Source organism: Phyllostomus discolor, chromosome X (assembly GCF_004126475.2).
Source record: "Phyllostomus discolor isolate MPI-MPIP mPhyDis1 chromosome X, mPhyDis1.pri.v3, whole genome shotgun sequence".
Taxonomy (NCBI): domain Eukaryota; kingdom Metazoa; phylum Chordata; class Mammalia; order Chiroptera; family Phyllostomidae; genus Phyllostomus; species Phyllostomus discolor.
The window spans coordinates 4,170,730-4,190,810 of record NC_050198.1 but is presented as its reverse complement, the minus strand read 5'-3'; the positions used below and the strand labels follow the sequence as shown (position 1 = coordinate 4,190,810).

At 38.6% G+C, this 20,081-nt stretch overlaps 1 protein-coding gene across 3 annotated transcripts in view; it reads left to right on the top strand.

The window, feature by feature from the left end:
- VEGFD (vascular endothelial growth factor D) overlaps nucleotides 1-16,152 on the top strand; it is a 31,107-nt gene extending 14,955 nt beyond the window's left edge. The window contains exons 2-7 of one of the 3 annotated variants that reach the window (XM_036016769.1): nucleotides 891-1,089; nucleotides 4,893-5,083; nucleotides 8,241-8,389; nucleotides 9,589-9,689; nucleotides 14,699-14,871; nucleotides 15,495-16,152. In XM_036016769.1, the coding sequence (XP_035872662.1) occupies nucleotides 891-1,089; nucleotides 4,893-5,083; nucleotides 8,241-8,389; nucleotides 9,589-9,689; nucleotides 14,699-14,871; nucleotides 15,495-15,734 (1,053 nt within the window). In that variant the 3' untranslated portion in view covers nucleotides 15,735-16,152. Of the gene's footprint in view, nucleotides 1-887; nucleotides 1,090-4,892; nucleotides 5,084-8,240; nucleotides 8,390-9,588; nucleotides 9,690-14,698; nucleotides 14,895-15,494 lie in introns of all 3 variants that reach the window. The other 2 variants (XM_036016768.1, XM_036016770.1) reach the window with 2 other exon arrangements.
- Nucleotides 16,153-20,081: the final 3,929 nt, after the last annotated feature.

Below are 20,081 nucleotides of genomic sequence, written 5' to 3'. Positions count from 1 at the left end.
AGAAAAAAAGCTCAGAGGATTAGAAGTGAGAGAACTCAGGTTATTAGGATCTTAAAATCTTTTTTTCTTGTGTGACTGTAGGCAGGGTCCCCAGGACTTTGTGGGTCAGTTTCTCAAACAAATAATAGAGATGAAAACAATGATGATTGGCTCCTATCACAAAAAAAATAGTGTAATTTGAAAATGTATATTAATTCCTTGTGACTACTGTGCCAAATTACCAGAAACTAGGTGGGTTAAAACAATAGAAATGTATTCTCTTCCAGTTCTGGAATCCGGAATTCTGAAATCTAGGTGTCGGCAGGGCTTTGCCCCCTCTAAAGGCTCTTGGAGAGAATCCTTCCTTGCCTCTTTCACCTTCTGATGGCTCCAGGCCATCCCTAGCTAGTGGCTGCATCACTATAATTTCTGCCCCTGTCTTTACAAAATCTTCTCCTTTGTATTTGTGGCTTCCCCTCTTCTGTCTCTTGTAAGGACACTTGTCTCTGTATTTAGGGTCCACCTGGATAATCCAGGAGGATCTCATCTCAAGATCCTTAACTTTATGACATCTGCAAAAAATCCTTTTCCTAAATAAAGTCACATTTACAGGTTTTGGGGCTTAAGGCATAGATATATCATTTGGAAGTCCAGCATTGTTTTGAAGTGTTCTGAGAATCCAGGGTGAATAAGTAATTCCTTTGATTCAATCATATGTGAGAAGAATGTGAATCAAAAATACTAGTTTGTCTTCTGTAGGTAGTGGTGCACATTTGAATCATCTCTCTAATTGCCTTTCAGCTCTATTTACATTTTTCAGTGTTAGCAATGAAGGTTATCAGACAAAATAAAATTTTAGTAACTTGCTTTTAAATCAGTATTTTTTTGGGGGGGTTGTTTTTTTCAAGCAGTCAATGTTAGAACGATCTGAACAGCAGATTAGGGCAGCTTCTGGTTTGGAAGAACTGCTGCAAATCACTCACTTCGAGGACTGGAAGCTGTGGAGATGCCGACTGAAACTGAAAAGTTTTGCTAGCCCGGATTCTCGCTCAGCATCCCATCGGTCCACCAGGTTTGCGGCAACTTTTTATGACGTTGAAACATTAAAAGGTAGGTGTGTGTGTATGGAGGCCAATCCTTGCTCTTTCTCAAATAGTAACAATTACACCAAAAGTTTTAGCATGGCAGCATGTATTAGAGAGAGGAACAGGGTGTCTTTGATTTCATAGCTTTGGGGTTCATGGAGAATCTTGGTTTGCTATATCTATTCTGCAAAGAAATGTGTTCAATATGATTTTGAGATTAAAAATGCATACAAGAGAACACCTCAGAATATAGAAGTGTATTTAACTCAAAGACATGAGGGCAAAACAAACCCAGAAAGATGATGCTTAATAGAAAACGTATCATTGAGTTTACTTAAAAAAATAAAACAATCTAGGTATTCAGGTATTCATCAATAAGGAGCATTCTACTGCTATACATACATGAGTAAAAACAAATAGCTTAGGTGTAGCTTTTTATTTTTCAATATTGTGTAATTTTTTAGTAAAAAAATGAAAAGTAGAAGTTGGAAGCTGAGTTGTAATAAGGCGTATTGATATTACTAGGAGAATAATGGAGAGGGATTCTTCCAGAGGTGTCCAACCTGTGGCCCATGGGCTGCATGCATCCCAGGATGGCTATGAATGCTGCCCAGTGCAAAATCATGAATTTACTTAAAACATGATGAGATTTTTTTGTGATTATGTGTCACAATGTATTTAATGCGTGACCCAAGACAACTCTTCTTCTTCCAATGTGGTGCAGACACACCAAAAGGTTGGACACTCTGATGAAATAATCTAAACTTCAGACTATAAAATAACTTAATTTGAAATAAAGGGAATGTTTGTTCTCTGTAAGATATGTTGGTTCTTTACAAGAGAACCATTGTCTGTACTGTGCCGTAATGAAGAAAATGTTTGCTAGCTAAAAATTGTGTGGCCTCCAATTAGGCATTTAACTTTTTTTTTTGACATGTCAAAACAATGCAAGAAGCCACTGTGGCATTGTTGGCCTAGCATTTTAGATTTGCTGAAGGTATTATTACCTGATAATGGATTCTATCTACTCAATAATTCAAATTGACCACTAAGCCAGAATTATTCTTTTCTTTCTTTCTAGAGTTATCTTCATTTTTGCCATTTCTAAAAGGATGATGCAGTTTGCACAGGTGGCTGTTGTTGGCTGTGGGAACAGCTGTGTGTAAGCAGGGGTAAATCCCTCAGCTGCACCATGGGCATGAGTGTATAGAGGATTCTTTGTGCTTGTAGGATTGTGTGTGTCTAAATGCATTGAAATCATTGAAATCATGGCCTACAACCCACTTTAGCCAGAGGTTTGAAGCTCTAGTTGTTTCTCTGTGGTAAATTGGCATGGACTTTATGAAAGCAAAGAGGTCAGACCTCACCTGAGATCCAAGGCCTTAACCAGGTTACCTGTGTGAAGGCTTGAGGCGAGCCTGGAGACATCTGTCAGGATGGAGTTGACAAGCATTACCATAAAACCAAGATTAGGTGACTTTAAAAAGTCAGTGACATTGACATTTTTTAAGGAGGAAACCATAAAAAGTGTAAAACTATTTAAAAAAACCAAAAACTCTAAAATGTTTTATTATGCAGGGGATCATCTAAAGTTTTTAGTAAGTTAGAAGCAATAAATAATCAAATGGGCATGGTACATCAATTGTAATCGGTTAACAACTCTCCCTCATGGATTTCAGGGTAATCTTGGAGGCAGAGCATCCTGCTGGGCAGGAGTAAAGGTAATAGGGTTATGGAGCCTTTACTCGGTGGCATTGGCCACAGCTCCACACAATTTTGATTCAAATCTTGCCATTCTAACTTTCAAAACTTAGATTTATAAAAAAGCCAATGGAAAACAATATATAAGTAGAATTTAAAACAAGGAATGTCTTTATAATTTCATTACTTGTTTTTTCCAAGATTTGTGATTAATAATAGTGAATTAAGTGATACCCACATCAACACCTAATTGGATAATTTGTCTCTCATGTTTACAGTTTTCTGGCTGTTTATATAAATATTCAAAATCAGAAATTTGAAAAGGTTCCTTAGGATAAAAGATTTCATTATGAAAAAGGCAGAGTTTATGTAAATTTTCTAGTATACGCAATGCTTCTCAGCTGGCCAAACATCTTGTATTTTGTGTTTACAGTGAGTGAAGAAGCAACATAGAAGGAAAGTTGAGATTAAGAGGGAAAAAGAATATGGAAAGATGTTTTAAGGGAATAATTTACAGACTAAGTTCAGATCCCCAGCAATAATATTATGTCTGTGTTCTTTAAGCAGAAGTTATCCGTGTCTCTTCTAGTGGAAACATTCACATATATGGGAATTTAGAATACTCTGGGAAGAGACCAATACAAATATTTGAAGATGGGGTAAAAATGGAGAAGAGTTTATCTATCGCTGCCTAACACCAAGTTTTAACTTGGCTGCTTAAAACAACATTTTTTTAATCTCACAGTTTCTGTGGGTCATAAATGCACACATAGCCTAGATGGGCGTCTCTCCTTTTGAGCCCCTCCAGAGGCTGCAGTCAAGGTGGCAGGTTGGGCCACAGGTGACATCTCAAGGTTCAGCTGGTGCAAGATGTGTCTTCAAATTTACATAATGGTTGTTGGCAGGACTCAGTCCCTCACAGGCTGTTGGACTGAGGGTCCCAGTTTCTCACTGGCTGTTGGCCACAGCCCACCTTCAACCTTTTCTAACCTTTCCAATATGGCAGCTTGCTTCAACAAAGCCTACAAGCTGAGAAGGCAAGAGAAAGAGAGAGTGCCAGCAAGAGACAGACACAGAAGTCAGCCTTTTAACCTAATCATGGAAGTGACATCCCATCACTTGCTGTATTTTCTTCCTAAGAATTGTTTCACAAGTCCTGCTCACACACAGAGGAGGCAATTACACAAGGGTGTGAACACCAGGAGGTGGGCACTCATTGGGGGTCAGTTTAGAAGCTGCCAACCAGAGGAGGTTTTCACCACTTCCCTCAACATAAAATAAATGCTACAGTCACATGGCAACCTAAAAGAATGTCTTTAAATGTTGTCTTTATCATAAAGTTGAATCATTTCCCAAAACATCCATAGAACAGGCATACAACATTAAACATCAAAGTGTCACACCTTATTTAAAAGTAAACTGTGAGAGAACAGCAAGTACTGTTTTATGAGGTTGAATGTAATCTTTTTATTCCCAGAGGCTTGTCTCTTTTTCTTATTTTTCTCAAATTTTCTAGAATGGACAGAATACTGTTCCTCTCATCAAAAGGAACTGGTTTATTTCATCATTTTATGTAAAGAGGAGTATCAGGCAATTGCAAATGAAAAAACCCACTTGGGGAAAGATTAGCTCCAGTTAAATTTCCATTTGTGTGTTTGCCAGGTTTGAATCTTACCATAGATATGTAAGCAACCAACAAAAATGAATTCCTCAGTGGTGCTAAAACCTAACCACTCCTGGCTTCAAGAAGAAATGCTATTCAACTCTTATCATGTAAATTACTTAATAAATAACACATGTTTATTTCTTTAGATGTTTCCATTTACTTCCTTATTAGCCAGCTTCTCCGGATGTGCCCAGTGTAGTTATATACTGGATATGGTGTTCTTCAGCAAAGAAAAAAAAATTATATTCTACGAAGATAAAAATATTGTGTAAGTGGGAAGGAACACAACTTTTGTTTTTCATTTTTATGAATCTGTGGTTAAAGGACTGACAAAAATGTCCATCTAGTAAAATAAACAAGCACTGCAAATGTGAAAACAACTATGTCCAGCATAACCCTGGCTCACGTTGGCATGTCAGGGCTGTTTCTTCTACTGGCCCCAATGAGCTTCCTCTCTGCAGTTATAGATGAGGAATGGCAAAGAACCCAGTGCAGCCCTAGAGAGACGTGCGTGGAGGTCGCTAGCGAGCTGGGGAGTAGCACCAACAGGTTCTTCAAGCCTCCCTGTGTGAACGTGTTCCGGTGTGGCGGCTGTTGCAATGAAGAGAGCGTCATCTGCATGAACACGAGCACCTCATATGTTTCCAAACAGGTATGAGGACATCAGCAGGCATGCCCTCTGCCAAGCCCTGATGATGACAGTGTTGACAGCTGCAACTAAGCTTGTTGCCAAGCACTGTGCTAAGTGCTTCATGTGCCTCATCTCATTAAATCCCTGAAACGTGCGGAAAGGGTGTCTTATCCTCCTTTATAGATGAGAGAACTGAGGCTCAGAAAAGTAACTTATGGCAGAGCTGGGCTTCAAGTCCAGGTCTGTAAGAATCCAGAGCCTAAATTTTTATCAGTTATTGTCTCTCTGATGCTATAATACCAAGAATCAGGAAATCATATGGAAGTTACTGGAACAGATGTTAAAAGGAATGACGACAGTTGCACTGCCTTATGCATTAGTTAGGTTCTGTGTTGTTCCCATGAAGTAATTGAGAAGTCTAATGAAGTGGGTGGGCTGGTTTAGGGTAAAGGAGGAAAAACTGATGCGGTACCCAGAGCTATAGCAAAAGCAGGGAGCTGTTCCCACCCTTGGACTGAAGAGGTAAGCGGATGGAGCAGGTATGGGACCCAGAGAGAAGGTGGAAAAGAGGGCTGCAGGACTGGCTGGAGTAACGGCAGCCACTTGTCAACCCTTAACCTGGCAAGGGCTGGAAGGAGGGGGTGAAGGAAGCAACAGGGCCCACAGGTGTTGTCCATACAGGTCAGCATCTTGGGACACAGAGCCCAGTAGGGAAGGAAAGAGAGAGGATGGCCTGTCTGCAGGAGCAAACGGAGAGTATGTAGCACAAAAGACCTTTGAAAATGACTCTGCAGTCTCCACGAAAGAAATAATTCTTCATCTCCATCTTATAAAATCCTGTTTGCTCATTAGATAAGTTTTTCTTTTTATTGCGACCATATTGTTGTGAAATAAAATAATTATGGCCCAGGAGAGCAATAATAACAAACTTAGGAACGCATACTAAAAATCTGTCCGTCAAACTACATTCCATGTTGCAAAATCCTTATGAATTTTGATATATTAATTTCATTATCATGTTTGCCTACATAGGTTATTCTTCTCTATACATATGCACAATATTATATAATAGTAATACAATAAAATTACATACACACAAATTATATTCATATTAAGTAATTATATTAATTGGATGTAAAGAGTGGAAAGCTGATTTGTTTGGCAATAGGTTAACTTATTCTCTTTTTTTAAAGATTTTGTTTATTTATTTTTAGAGAGGGAAGGGAGGGAGATAGAGAGAGAGACGGAGAGAAACATCAATGTACGGTTGCTGGGGGTTCTGGCCTGCAACCCAGGCATGTACCCTGGCTGGGAATCGAACCTGGGACACTTTGGTTCCCAGCCTGCACTCAATCCACTGAGCTACGCCAGCCAGGGCTAACTTATTCTTAATTTTGTTCCCCCAGTCCCCTAAAGTATCCCTTAAACTGTGGAGCTTCTTTTTCTAACTTCTTTTAGAGAGTCTTGGAGCTTGTAAATTCTGACCTCTACTATTTGACAATCAGGTCAAAAATAACATAAGTATGGCTAAGCACCAACTGTCAGTAGAAACAAAGCATGTATAATGTAAAAGGCTTTGCTTCATGACCATGTTATTCCCAAGAGCATAGCTGAAAAATTTTGCAAGACGATGAAGTTTATGCAAAGTAAACACTCTAAAAACACTCGCTTACTTATCATGGAAGTTCCATTACATATTGAAAGGTCAGAATAAACACAACTTTAATGTTGAATGGATTGTTTCCACTTAATAGATAGTCAAGTACTTTATTTTGACTGCTCTACTCAACAAACGATTAGTTTGAAAGAATGTACTTAAGTGTATGTGTGCAGCGGTTGTTCTTTCCAAATATGCACATTTGAACATTAAAAGAACTACCTCTCATCCCGAAGTTATGGACTATTTGATGAAATATGTCTTAGAAACAAAGTGAATAAATGAACACTCTATGTAGCAAGGACTACATGGAATGGTGATTGAATGGACAGAGCATTAAAGTCAAGTTCACATTCATCTGTATATCATAGAACAACTCTAGAAACAAAGTAATTGACATTTTTCTAAATTCTACTTGCCAAGATCCCACTTTGCTTCTTCTGCTCATAGCAATTTCATTCCAAAAAACAGTAAGGTACATCCTTAAGAGTATTTCCTCTGGCTCTAAAGTAGACTGCCTGGGTTCAAATTCCAACTCTTTCAGTCAATAGTTATGTGGCCTTAGGCAAGTTATAGAACCTCTCTGTACATCTGTTTCTTCACCTGTAAACAGACAGTGAGGGTAATAAAAAACACACCATATGATATTGTTATAAGGGGCAAATGAATTAATATAACAAAGCTTAGCATATAGAAACATAGAAAGAATGACATTCATGTTACCTATAATTAAGTGGTTGAGTGTGATGATCATGTATGAGTCAGTTATTACTATGTTATGCTTCATATTAAATATTTTAACACTCAGGGGCTTCAAACCACAAAGACTTACTCTCACTCGTATATCTGAGATTTCATTAGTTTAGAGTGGGCTCCACTGGGCTTGACTCCAAGCTACAGGTTGAGTCCAGGTCTGTTCCCTGTGTCTCTAATTCCTTGGACCAGCAAGCCTGCCTGGTCATGGTCTTCTTATGGCTACAGCATACACATGACACAACAAGCCCTATAAAGCATGCACAGTTCAAGTTTGTAGCTGTGTCATGTCTGCTACCATCCTGTTGACTAAAGCAAGTCACATGGCCAACTCCAAAGTCAAAGAAAAGGAAACTATGTTCTTTCAATGGAGGCAGTATTAGAAGAGATAAATAAATTGCTTTGAACAATAATCTATCACCGTGGTCTCAAAGAAACGTCATAGGTATACTTCTATTTTATCCTTGCTATTTACAGTCAAATTTAAAGCAGGAACAGGGACTAACCGTGTCATTTGAAAAGGGTACCAGTGACGCAAATTATGAGATTTAACTGAGCTTAAATACTTGGTAAAGTTAGATACGCCCCTGGTCTCCTGACTCACAGCCCAGCATTCATTCCACCATGTCAGTCTTTATCCTTATTAATTCTATTCTTGATGGAAAACTTTACTCAAGTCACTACCATAAAGGACAAAGACAAAAATGTAGACTGCAGAAATTATTATTTTAAGTATATATGTATTATGGTTATTTTTCTCCACTCTAGCTCTTTGAAATATCAGTGCCTTTGACATCAGTACCTGAATTAGTGCCTGTTAAAGTTGCCAACCATACAGGTTGTAAGTGCTTCTCAATGGCTCCCAGCCATCCATACCCCATTATCAGGAGATCCATCCAGGTCCCCGAAGAAGATCGGTAAGCACTTCTTATATTTGATTAATACTTGTTCTTGCCTTTGCCAAAGCTGTGTGTATGTGTAATACTTCATTAATTACAGAATCATCGCTTTCTCTTCATGTTCTTTATCTCTTAGCTTCTAATCCAGATCTACTAGTAATAACTGGCAAGTAATACATTTTTTATTAGGTGTTAGATGTATATTGCAGTAGAACCAAAACTCTCAGTGGTTATGATCTCAGCACATCTGCCTATGGACACCTTTGTTCTTAATACACATACTCTAATGCAGCTGTAAAATTTTATCCCAGCCTTAAGTTTGGCAGATGTTTCCTTATTCCAGAGCAAATATTAAATAAAACTCATTCTAGGCTGTTTATGCACTTCAGTCCCAAAGTGATGGGTGGGGCAAAGGTCCCCGGGGTCTTTGAGGAGTGCAAAACCCTCTGCATCTGAGTTTGCAGATTATCTAACCCTTCCTCTTGAGATTACCAAGTGGAAAATTCTTATTTTAAATGAAAATGACTTCAAATTAATTTGGCTTTGAAATTTTCTTAGGAGTATTTTGTGATTCTTTAGGACACGAATTATAACACCCTGAAGTGTTCTGAAATCAAAGATAGGAATCATGGATTTGGAACAAAAGGATTGAGAAACAAATAAAGGTCAAATTATAAAATAACTAAGTTGCATATTTATATCCAGCAAAGGTAAAGCAGTTAGTGCATATTTGAGTGGCAAGTGATGGAGTAAGCTGGTGGTTATATGTTAGTTAACATTGAGCCAAGAAGATGCCTCTACCTCCCTTAAACAGAAAAGAAAGCTCATATATAAGTAACATTTATCCGCAAGGTGTTCCTACTGCCCTGGCCAATGTCCTTAGCTCTATATTAAAGAAGATAGTGCTTAAAAGCTATGTTATAACAAGATTTACTTTCGGTAAATAAGCTCTGTTGACAGCTAATTTGCATCATTTTAACACTCGTCTTCTTAAAAAGATTATAACTAACCAAAATTATAGTTTCATTTCCAAAGTTTTCTAAATAGAATATTTGTAATTATAGAATTTCTATCTAATAACATGCAGTTCATAAATATGAATTAAGCTCTTTGAAACTCAACTATTTTCTACTCAGTAATTTATTCTACATTTAAAAACTGTTCCAAAGATATGATGCCTTTGAAAGCTTTTAAATCGGGTTTCTTTCTTTTCCTAGCTGTTCCCATGCCAAGAAACTCTGTCCTATTGACATGCTGTGGGATAGCAACAAATGTAAATGTGTTTTGCAAGAGGAGAATCCACTTGCTGGAATGGAAGGTAATGATAGTAGTATAAAAGAATAATAGTGATAATAAAAATAACAATAATAGCAACTAACATTTGTTGAGTGCTTCCTATGACCAGGCAATGTTGTAAGCCTTTAATATGTGTTAACTCAATTAATTCATTATATCCTCACAATAATTCTATAATGTACTGTTATTATCCCCCCTTTTTTTTACAATTACAAAGTGGACACACCACAATATCTAGTAATTTTCTCAGCGTCACCCAGTTAAAAGTGATACAAGCAGTGAGATTCCAGAACCCTCTGTGCTATTACTATACAGTAAACCCACCAATGCATCATCTGCTTTTTAATATCAAAGAAAATCCCAGAGCAATTAGAGCATCCCAAAACATTGAACTTGAAAGAGGATGATAACATTTAATGAAACACTTAACCAATCACATTTTCCTAATTTATTTGTATAGAAGTCTCACCAGAACATAAAGTAATTTTGGGTTTCTTGGTTTCTTTTAAATATCATGTAAAAAAATCTCAATAATTTGAAAAAGGGGGGGAATAAGAGGAATCTTTTTCTGAAACTAGGGCAAACTAAAAGCAAAACGCAGCTATTGGGTTAAGGGAATTGGGAACCAAATGAGATAGGCAACCACCACAGCTCATAACTCATACTGTTAGGATTTCTGGTGATGAACACTGGGCTGAAGATGAATGGACTTTTGCTTATTTTTCCAAAGAACTTGATATGATTCCACTGAAAAAATTACAAGGAATTATGCAATTTGCACCTTGCTTGTTTTAGGCTATGATTTACAAGGAAGACTAGTAAGGATTCAGCTCTAAGAAATCAGTCCCTAGAAACCATAAGTGACATCCTACTTTCTATATTTCTGTCTCTCACCATGAAAGCTCAACCCAGGTTTTAAGGGAAATACAATGTTCATGTAGTTTAAATGCTCTTGAAGATCTTGAGTGCTATCTACATCCTTCCCATCAAGTGTTGAGGCATCCTCTGCTAGACTATATATTAGTCATGGGGAAACTCGCCACCCACGGAGACAGCCCAGTTACCCTGGCCACACTCCTGTTGCTAGTAACACCTAAATCTCTCTCTCCAGAGCAGTAATGTCTAATGGAATTACACTGAGAGTCACATATATAAGTTACATTTTATAGTACTTGCATTAAAAAGGTAAAAAAAAAACAGGTGAGATGAATTGTCATATATTTCATTTAATCCAACATCAAAAATTGTATCATTTTAACATGCATGCCATCAATATAAAATTTATGAACTAGATATCCTGAATTGTTGTCCTAAGTCTTGGAACTCCAGTTCATATTTTATACTTACAGCACATCTCAGTTTGGACTTGCCATTTCATGCTTGATAGAGCCTGTATTACCGTGTTGGACAGCCTACCTCTAGAACATCAACTTGTTAGTTCAGGTTTTACCCTATAGACTCATGCAAAACAAATATAATTCTTTCTTCATGTGAGTCATTTTTAAATAATATTAGAAAGTTATTGTGGAAGGCAATACACATAGAGCTTAAAGGCTGTTTTAGTCATTTCCCTGGTACACGGCTTCTGAGAGACATACTCAGGAGGTTTGCATCCAGGTACAATGCATTAAAATGTGAAAGGAAATCAAGACTGGGCAGAAGGAGAAGTTGAACTGTGTTGCAGTTGCTAAGATGTGCCAGCCAATCCTATGGGGAGCTGAAGCTGGGATAGTCCTTGATAGGATGTTTCAAATCGAGGTAAAGAGGCTGAGTCCTATGGATTGATCATTCATTGAACATGGGCAGCTTTGGGGAGGGAATGTGACTTTGGAGGAGGTGGCTTCTTTCTGCTGAAGGTAATTCCTGAGGAGGGATTCAGCTGGTGCACACTGAGGGTGAGAAGAGTAGTGAGGAAAGAGAGAAGTGCTCTGAGCAAGCGCAAAGTGAGTGCTCACCACTGGAGATGAGAGAACAAAGCATGCTGGGATGCTGGAAGAAGTTCAGCATTGTGGGGACATAATGGGAAGGAGCTGGGTAGATACGAGTGAGGAAGCTAGAGAAACTCACAGGGGGCTTTATGAACCTTGTCCCAGAGCTTAGATGTGATACTAAGGGCAAAATGAAATCGCTTAACTGGTTCAAGCAGGAGAGTGATGGCATCAATGAGAATTTTAGCAAAATCAACCCAGTGATAGCGTTGAAGAGGATGGGTTGACCCAGGGCAGGAAAGTAGGCAGAGGACGTTTTGGGAAGTTGTAGCAATGATGGAAGTGAGAGGCACGGGGTAGCCTGGATCACAATCACTTCTAATTTTCATGGCCCATAATTCAGTTAATATGGGCCAAGTTCCTGATCACTTCTCCAATGGCCTCATCCAATCGATGACATATACTGAGCTTACTCTTCACCCAACACCCTTTCCATACTTGTGGCTGTCAAACCAACAGCCTTTTGCACAATGGCCTCTTTGAATGAGCACATTTGAGTTAGTGAATAGAAGTCAAATTGAATTCCATCTTGTTAGATTCAGGTTATTGCTCTACACTGTTAAAAAATAACACCCCCCCCCAAATTGGGGGGTCCTGAGTTTGTATTTTATATTCCTCAACATAGCCACAACTTCAAGATTTTACTTGGAAAATTCCATCAGTTTATTGATAAGAATGATAAATAGAGCAAGATTGAGAACAGAACATATTAGTATTCTATCATCAAACTCCCTAGGATTAAAATCAACATATAGTACTCCATAGCATCATCCTTACCTAGTTGCTGCTTCACTCAGTTTTCCTACATCCAGTCTCTGTTACTTTTAATTTGTCTAGAAGGTCTGAAGGCAGCCTCTGCCAACTACCTTGCTGAAGTTCTCCTAACACCTGGTGAGGTGTGTTTCCCTAAACTGCCTAAGAATGGAGTTGGTGCTGCCTGAAGTGTTCTGAATGATTCTCTATCGCCACCTTGTGATCCATAAAAATCTTTATGTGCTTCTTAACTATGGATGAACATTCTATTCTCATCTTGCCCAAAAGTGACCTTTGCCTCAGTGGCATATGGCTTACAAAGCTCATCTTTTTTCCTCATTATACAATTCAGAATAAAATTGCACCAGATCTAGCTTTCTAACACCGATTTCACACGACCCCTCAAAGATCACCAATCACAGAGCAGTTAAAACTATGAAATTGCATGACATGAGATTGCCATTTTGATATAACATTCATGGTCAGATATTGGCAAGAACATATGGTTTATTTAACCCAATGTCTTGGAATGTAGGATGGGATTCTTTAGTTTTCATACATCAGCTGGATTCAGGACCCTTTTATTACACCAAATAAATTCAACAAACATTAATCAAATGTCTATTTTATGCTAGAACAATGAGACCTGGTCCCTATAATCCTTAGGATTTTTTAATTAATGGAGGGAACAGAGAAATAAACAGAAAAATGTAAGAAATGTGAAAAAGGACAGGATGGAAATATGTACATGGCAAGGGTACTTGGCTAAACTTGCAGAATTGGGGAAAGATGCTGGAGGGGAGAATTAGTACCGGGGGAAGTGCAAGGCCAAAGGCATGGGTCCGAGAGACCCTGGCATATCATGGAAACAGAAAGTACTATAATTGGTATGGATGGAACATAGGCTATATGAGGGAAGGAGGGAAAGAGGTGAGTAGGGCTCCTTTCAGTTCATGGAGTGTCTTGTGTGTCCTGGTGGGAAAATTGGCCTTTATTTTGAAAGAGAGGAGACCTTTTAAGGTACATAAAGCAGTAGTGGAGGTATTATATTTGCATTTGATAATCTTATAGAGAATGGATTGAAGGGATAAAACTTGTGTTAGCAAATGAATGGCAGCCATCTACGCAAAAAAGACAAGGTCCTGACTGAATTGAGGTAGGAGTAGTGGTGATGGAAAAGGAAAAAAAAAAACAAATTCAGTGAGGCAGAACTGGGTGGATGTGGTGATTAGGTTCAATGTGGCAGATGAGTCAAAAATGCTAGAACCATTCTTTAAACCAGGCCAACTGGAGAGAAGCGGATTCGGGGAAGAAACTAAACATGTACTTTGCCCCCAAACCTTCAAGAATGCAAAGGTGACATAGTCAAGTTATTCTTGAGTTTCTCTTTCATTTTTGACAATGAATTTTAACTTCATGATTACAATGGGATATGGAGTAGTAATTACCCAATTGTTTTGTACACTTTCTAGAAGTGTCTATCAGTGAAGTGTGTCAAAAACTTAGGTCCTCCCTGTCTCAGTTCAACGTATCTTCCAGCAGATATCTATGGAATCCCAGTTCATTATCACTGTTGTATCTTTTTTTTTAAAATCCTCATCCTAGGATATGTTTCTTATTGATTTTAGAGAGGAAGGGACAGAGAGGGAGAGAAACATTGATCAGTTGCCTCCTGTACATGCCCTGATCAGGGATTGAACCTGCAACCTAGGTATGTGCCTGACCTGGCATTGAACCCACAGCCTTTTTGGTGTATGGGATGACACTCTAACCGATTGACCCACCTGGCTGGAGTTTACTATTGTATCTTTTATATCAGTGTTGTGATCTGTGGTGAGAAAATACATCACTGTTTCTACCCACAGTCCGGAAGGCCTGAGGTATATTTCTACAGTGCCAATACCTCTGTTTCTCTCCCCTTTGAACCTTTGCCTAAACACTTGGAAGGACTAGGCTCATAATCCTTAGACACCTTGTATTTTACTACTCATATTTGGTTATAAAAATTTCCATTTTTAACAAGTCACCAACCTAAAAGTCTCTAAAAATAGTACCAAGAATATACACTTTATAACATTTTTATCACAAACTAAAATAACACATGAATTCTATATTTGTACTGTGGAATTAGAGGTGAATCTCCTTCACTATGTAAAGATCAGGGGAAAAATGTACAAGGAAAGAGATTTTGTGACTCCACGTTATTTAAAAATGATATCAAGTATACACTTTAGGGATCACGTTACTCATGCTACAGCTATTTGACCAACACTTTTCTGTTTCTGTTTAGACCACTCTCACCTTCAGGAGCTGGCTCTCTGTGGGCCGCACATGAAGTTTGATGAAGACCGTTGTGAGTGCGTGTGTAAGACGCCCTGTCCCAGAGATCTCATCCAGCACCCAGAAAACTGCAGTTGCATTGAGTGCAGAGAGAGTATGGAAAGCTGCTGCCGGAAGCACAAGGTATTTCACCCAGACACCTGCAGGTGAATGGCCTTTTCACTTTCATGTTAACTTGACTCGTTGACATTTAATGTAAATGCCATTTTGACTGAGTGGGATTCCTTATGAAGCCATTTTTTTTTTTTCAGTGCCCAGGTCCCTTTTTGATAGTAAAGCAGGAATTTGGCAACTAAGGAATAAGCGAGAGTACATAGAGTGATGATTAAATTAAGAAATCAAGAAAATCCTGCTTGCTATCATTGGCTTACGAATCTGAAACCAAAACTAGATTGATAAGATGTAAACAATTATTTGTGGGGGATTCAGATCAGCAGGCTCTTTGGTTCAATCTTTCTCTCAACATATGTTTATATATGTTTACTTGTTTTTTTTTCTTTGATGAAGGGGATGTCACTGAACTTATGTAGCAAAAAATGTATTGATGATTAGAACAGTTAGAGGTTACTGACTGTACTTTCATAGATTTGGAATCCATGTGAGGTAACTATTTAGCACTTTCTATTGATGTTTTAAACACATATCTGAAAAATTTACTTTGAAAACTTAATCAAATCAGAACAGAGTTATTCCTTTGAATACAGTCCTGGATTCTGAATTCTCATGTTTATTTTCCTTTGCAACAGCTGCGAGGATGGATGCCCCTTTCACACCAGAATGTGCACAAATGCAAAACCAGCCTGTGCAAAGCATTGCCGCTTTCCAAAGGACAAAATGCCTACCCACGGGCTCCATGGTCAAGAAAATCCCTGATTCAGCTTTGTTCCCAAGTCCCCATCCCTGTGATTTTAAACAGCATGCCGCTTTGCCAATTTGCTGTCACAGTTTTTTTCCCCCAGGTGTTGGAAAAAATTCACTTCCCATAATACCAGGTGAATCCAGACCAAGCTTCCATTAAACACCAGCTGAGGATTCCCTGGTTCACTAACAGATGTCTTCTAACTGAAGATGCCTCTGCACATCAAGGCGTGGAGAAGAGGGAGCCTGTGTAACCCTTTCTGTGTGTTTGGTAAATGAAAAAGGTTTGATCGTCAAGGAATGACAAGTGCCATGTGACTGATTACTCACAGAAGATGAGGCAGTTTGTATAATCTCTGTGTCCTTTGCTCATTGCAACTCTCTTGTGAATTATTCTAATTCTTTCTTATGCAGACTTTGATGTGTATGATGAGCACTGATTTTCTGATTACTGTTCAGCTTGTAGTGTTCAGTTTACCAAACTCCTGTCTGTTGTTTTATATTTAAGTGTATTTAAAGAAAATAAACACCATTATTCAAGCCATAGAATTTTGTGTTATTTAATATGCTTCCACTCTAAATTTTATGGTAAAGAAAAAACTGTTTTGAAGAGAGAAAGGGCCCTGGCTGGTGTGACTCAGTGAATTGAGTGCCAGCCTGTGAATCAAAGGGTTGCCAGTTCGATTCTCAGCCAAGGCACATGCCTGGGTTGTGGGCCAGGTCCCCAGTTGGCAGTGTGTGAGAGATAACCACACACTGATGTTTCTCTCCCTCTCTTTCTCCCTCCCTTCCCTTCTTTCTAAAAATAAAAAAATAACATCTTTTAAAAAAGAAAGAGAGAGGAAGGAATTTAGAAATGGAGAGGGTAGGGAAAGACAGGAGCACAATAAAACAACACTAGTTTTGGAAAACCCAAGGAGTGACTCTCAGAAGGTCTAGATGCTAAATAAGGATAAATAAATGTGACCCAAGAATCAGCTGGAAACCAATCTTTCCTTTGACATTCAGTTTAACTTGACCCACATCCCATGGTGAAGGAGAGTCCACTAAAGCCTGTGACATCTTTGGATCTGTCCTAAAACTAACTCAAACTATGTTTTGGTCAGGGCCTCTATCTTTCTAAGTGCCATTTAGATGGAACTATTTTCAGGAATTCTGAGCTAGGACAAAACTAGTTGCGGTCTGGCTTTGCACTTCTATCAGTAAAACCACTCCCCCTGCTTCCTCCCCAACCCCCAGTGACCACCAAGAGATTTGCACTTGGATTCTGAGGCTGGGTCTGACCTGGGGTGGGGCTAGTCCTCAGGGGAGAGGTGGGGTAACTAGCCTATTGCCTTATTAGAACTCACTGGTCATTGTACAGGAATATTTGTCATACTAATAGCTTTGGTATGTGGGCAGATAATTCTCAACTTGTTTCAAAATAAAAATATGTAAAAAAAAATCCCCAAGAGCTTAACGCAAATACAATAAATGCCAGTGATGTATGATATCCCTAATCATCTAAGCCACAAGGCCAGAAAATTATTAACATGACAACTGAGATCATAAATCTGTGACTAAGCAGTGTGGTGGGAGGCTGTTTACAGATGGAAACAGATTGGACAGCATAATTGTTGGAGATGGGCGAGATTAAAATGCCGTTTGAGATACTTGATAAAGAAGATGACACAATCTATTTTAAGCCTTCTAAGGGAGGCAACAGATTGGTGAAAATGGTAAGCTTAATGGATCTGGTCATTTGACTAAGAAAAGCTACACTTTTTTTTAAATGATTTGATTTTTATTGTTGTTCAAGTATAGTTTTATGCCTTTCCCCCCACCCCTCCCCACCACCCTCTCCTGTTTCCACCCCCCTTGTTATTGTCCATGTGTCCTTTATAGCTGTTCCTGTAAACCCTTCACCCTTTCCCCCATTATTCCCTCCCACCTTTCCTCTGGTTACTGTCAGTTTGTTCTTAATTTCAATGTCTCATTATATTTTGCTTGCTTGTTTGTTGTGTTGATTAGGTTCCAGTTAAAGGTGAGATCATATGGTATTTGTCTTTCACTGCCTGGCTTATTGTGAGTAACGTTGACAAAGTCTTGGTCTTCTTTCATTCCCCAGTGTGAGAACAATGTTTTGCATATAGTAGGTGACTAATAAATAATAAAGTATTGCATTGGTTTTGTGGTCAGGGAATGGGAATTCATCTGTCACTGGGTTGCCCGAGATGAACTCTTATTCTCCAAAGCCTCTCTCCATCTGGTTTTCAACATACAGTGCCTTGCCAAAGTTTCTTCACAGTAGAGTCATTGGCTTTCAAGTGGAAAGGTTCCAACAGGACATGCCCCAGTGCAAAAACACTTAGTAAGTTTCTGCTATCTGTCATTTATTGATATCCCATTGGCTAAGCAAGTTGCATGGCCAAGCCCAGAGTCAGTGTGGCAGGGGCTTAAACAAGGGTGCAAATATTGGACAGTGGTTCACTGAAGGCCACCAATGTGAATGTCCCATAAAGGCTGGTTCTTGTCTCTAGCTACACAGGGAGCGCTGTTAGTCTATCATTCTACAGGAGGCAAACCCTGGTTCATGTTTTCCTACTCCCAATACAGAGTCCAGGACCAAATCAGGCTTTATCTGATTACCATTTTGCATTTGGGTTCTGTTTCCTATACATGGAAGTGTTCATGTTCTCTTAAAAGTCACAGCTATAACATTTTAATTTTTTCACTTGATATCTCTTATTTTTCCATTTAAAGCAGAATGATCAGCAAGGAGTCTCAAAATAGTAATTGAAAAGATCATCTTGGCTGGAAGTCTGGCTCAGCATCTAGTCCATTTTCCTTAATAAGGTCCTCTGCCAGTTTGCTCCGGTCTTCACAGGAAATGCCACTCCTCTCCCAACGGAACCACTCCCCTTCCCTGTCCCCATATAATTATGCAACAGTTTCCACTGGACAGTCAGCACTGGTCTCTGTACCTTGCTCACATTGTTCTTGGAATGGTCTTGCTCCCGACAGATGCAGGAGTGCCTTTCACCTCCACTAGCCAAATGCTGGAAGCTAGAAATACTCCTCCCCTCTAAACTCCTAGTATTTTTTTTAAATTTCTCTTATAGCACTTGTCACTTCCCACCTTAGAGCTAATGTTTACATATTAACTCTGTCTTAGTTCCTTGGGGGTAAAGCTCATGCCAGACTTTCCTTGCCTTATGCCTTAGCAGGCTCTCAAAACAACTCTGTTGCCTTCCCACTTCAACATCCAGGAGAGCTAATATACATACGTGTTTACAAAAAGCTGAGTTTCAAGGGAAATGATCTCCATGTTTATTTTATACCTTCTCCATTTATAGGTCATTTTATATTACAATTGGTACTGATTGCCTTCATATTTTATTAAGTGTAATCAGAATACACTGCATGTATTTTAGTCTATCTTTAGTAGCTTCTGAAAAAATTCTCTAAAGGTATACCTTGATTCCATGCATTCAGGCAGAACAGTATAATTAGAATTATCCCCAGATTTATAGCTTAATTTGGCTGCTACAATTTTCTTTTGACTTTTAGAAAATATCCTTAAATAGAGACTTTTGCTTAAAGTTGAACTTATTATAAATGGAGTTTTGTACCCATGTGAGATTGTGAACCATGTACAAAATCATGATTTATATGCCTTTTAATACTCAGAGCCTAGGTTGGAGATTGGAGCATGATGAATGTTCAATGTTTTCAGACTTTGTTGGAACAGCCTGAGATTTTCTCAACCCCCTCCCCCACAGAGACTTAGCAACAGTGTGCCTTTACGAATATATATGTATAAAGGTCAGCCTATTCTACAGCATTTAAAACACAAAGAACCTTTCAAGAAAAGTGAATTCTTTTATAATATTGGTAAAAGGTGTATAAAAGCTAGGAAAGATAAAAAATTTTTAAAACAGAAACTATGTTTAATATTCCTTGTATTCCCCAGAAAGCCTTTTACAGGGTAGGCACTCAGTAAATGTTCGATGCTAAAGATAGAAAATATTTGTTCTGTTTTGAAAAAAGATCACAACTTTTTTCAAGGAGTATTGACATCAAGATCCTAGAAAATTCATGATGGAATTTGAAAAGTGTATTGGGACCAGAACTATGGCAGTGGCAAACCAGGGGCTCAATAAATAAATGAGGGCTTAACCCTCACTGATACCTTTCAGGATGTCTGCCCACATTCTTTGTCTTAACCTAATGCAAAAGTGAAAAGGAGACCAAAGCAATGTTGTATACCACCTGGTACTGATGGTGTTCTTTGTGAAGCTGAATGCAAATTATTAAGCTTGAATAAGTATCCTTGAGTCTTCATCATCTTTATGCACTGATGCTTCAATAACACAGGGCAGGGTATCCATCCCAACCTGTGCCTTAGCTTAACTCATTAATACATTTCACATCCTACAACCAAAATGTTCTTTGAATTATATCACTGCATTGTAATTTTTATAAGGTACAGTCTA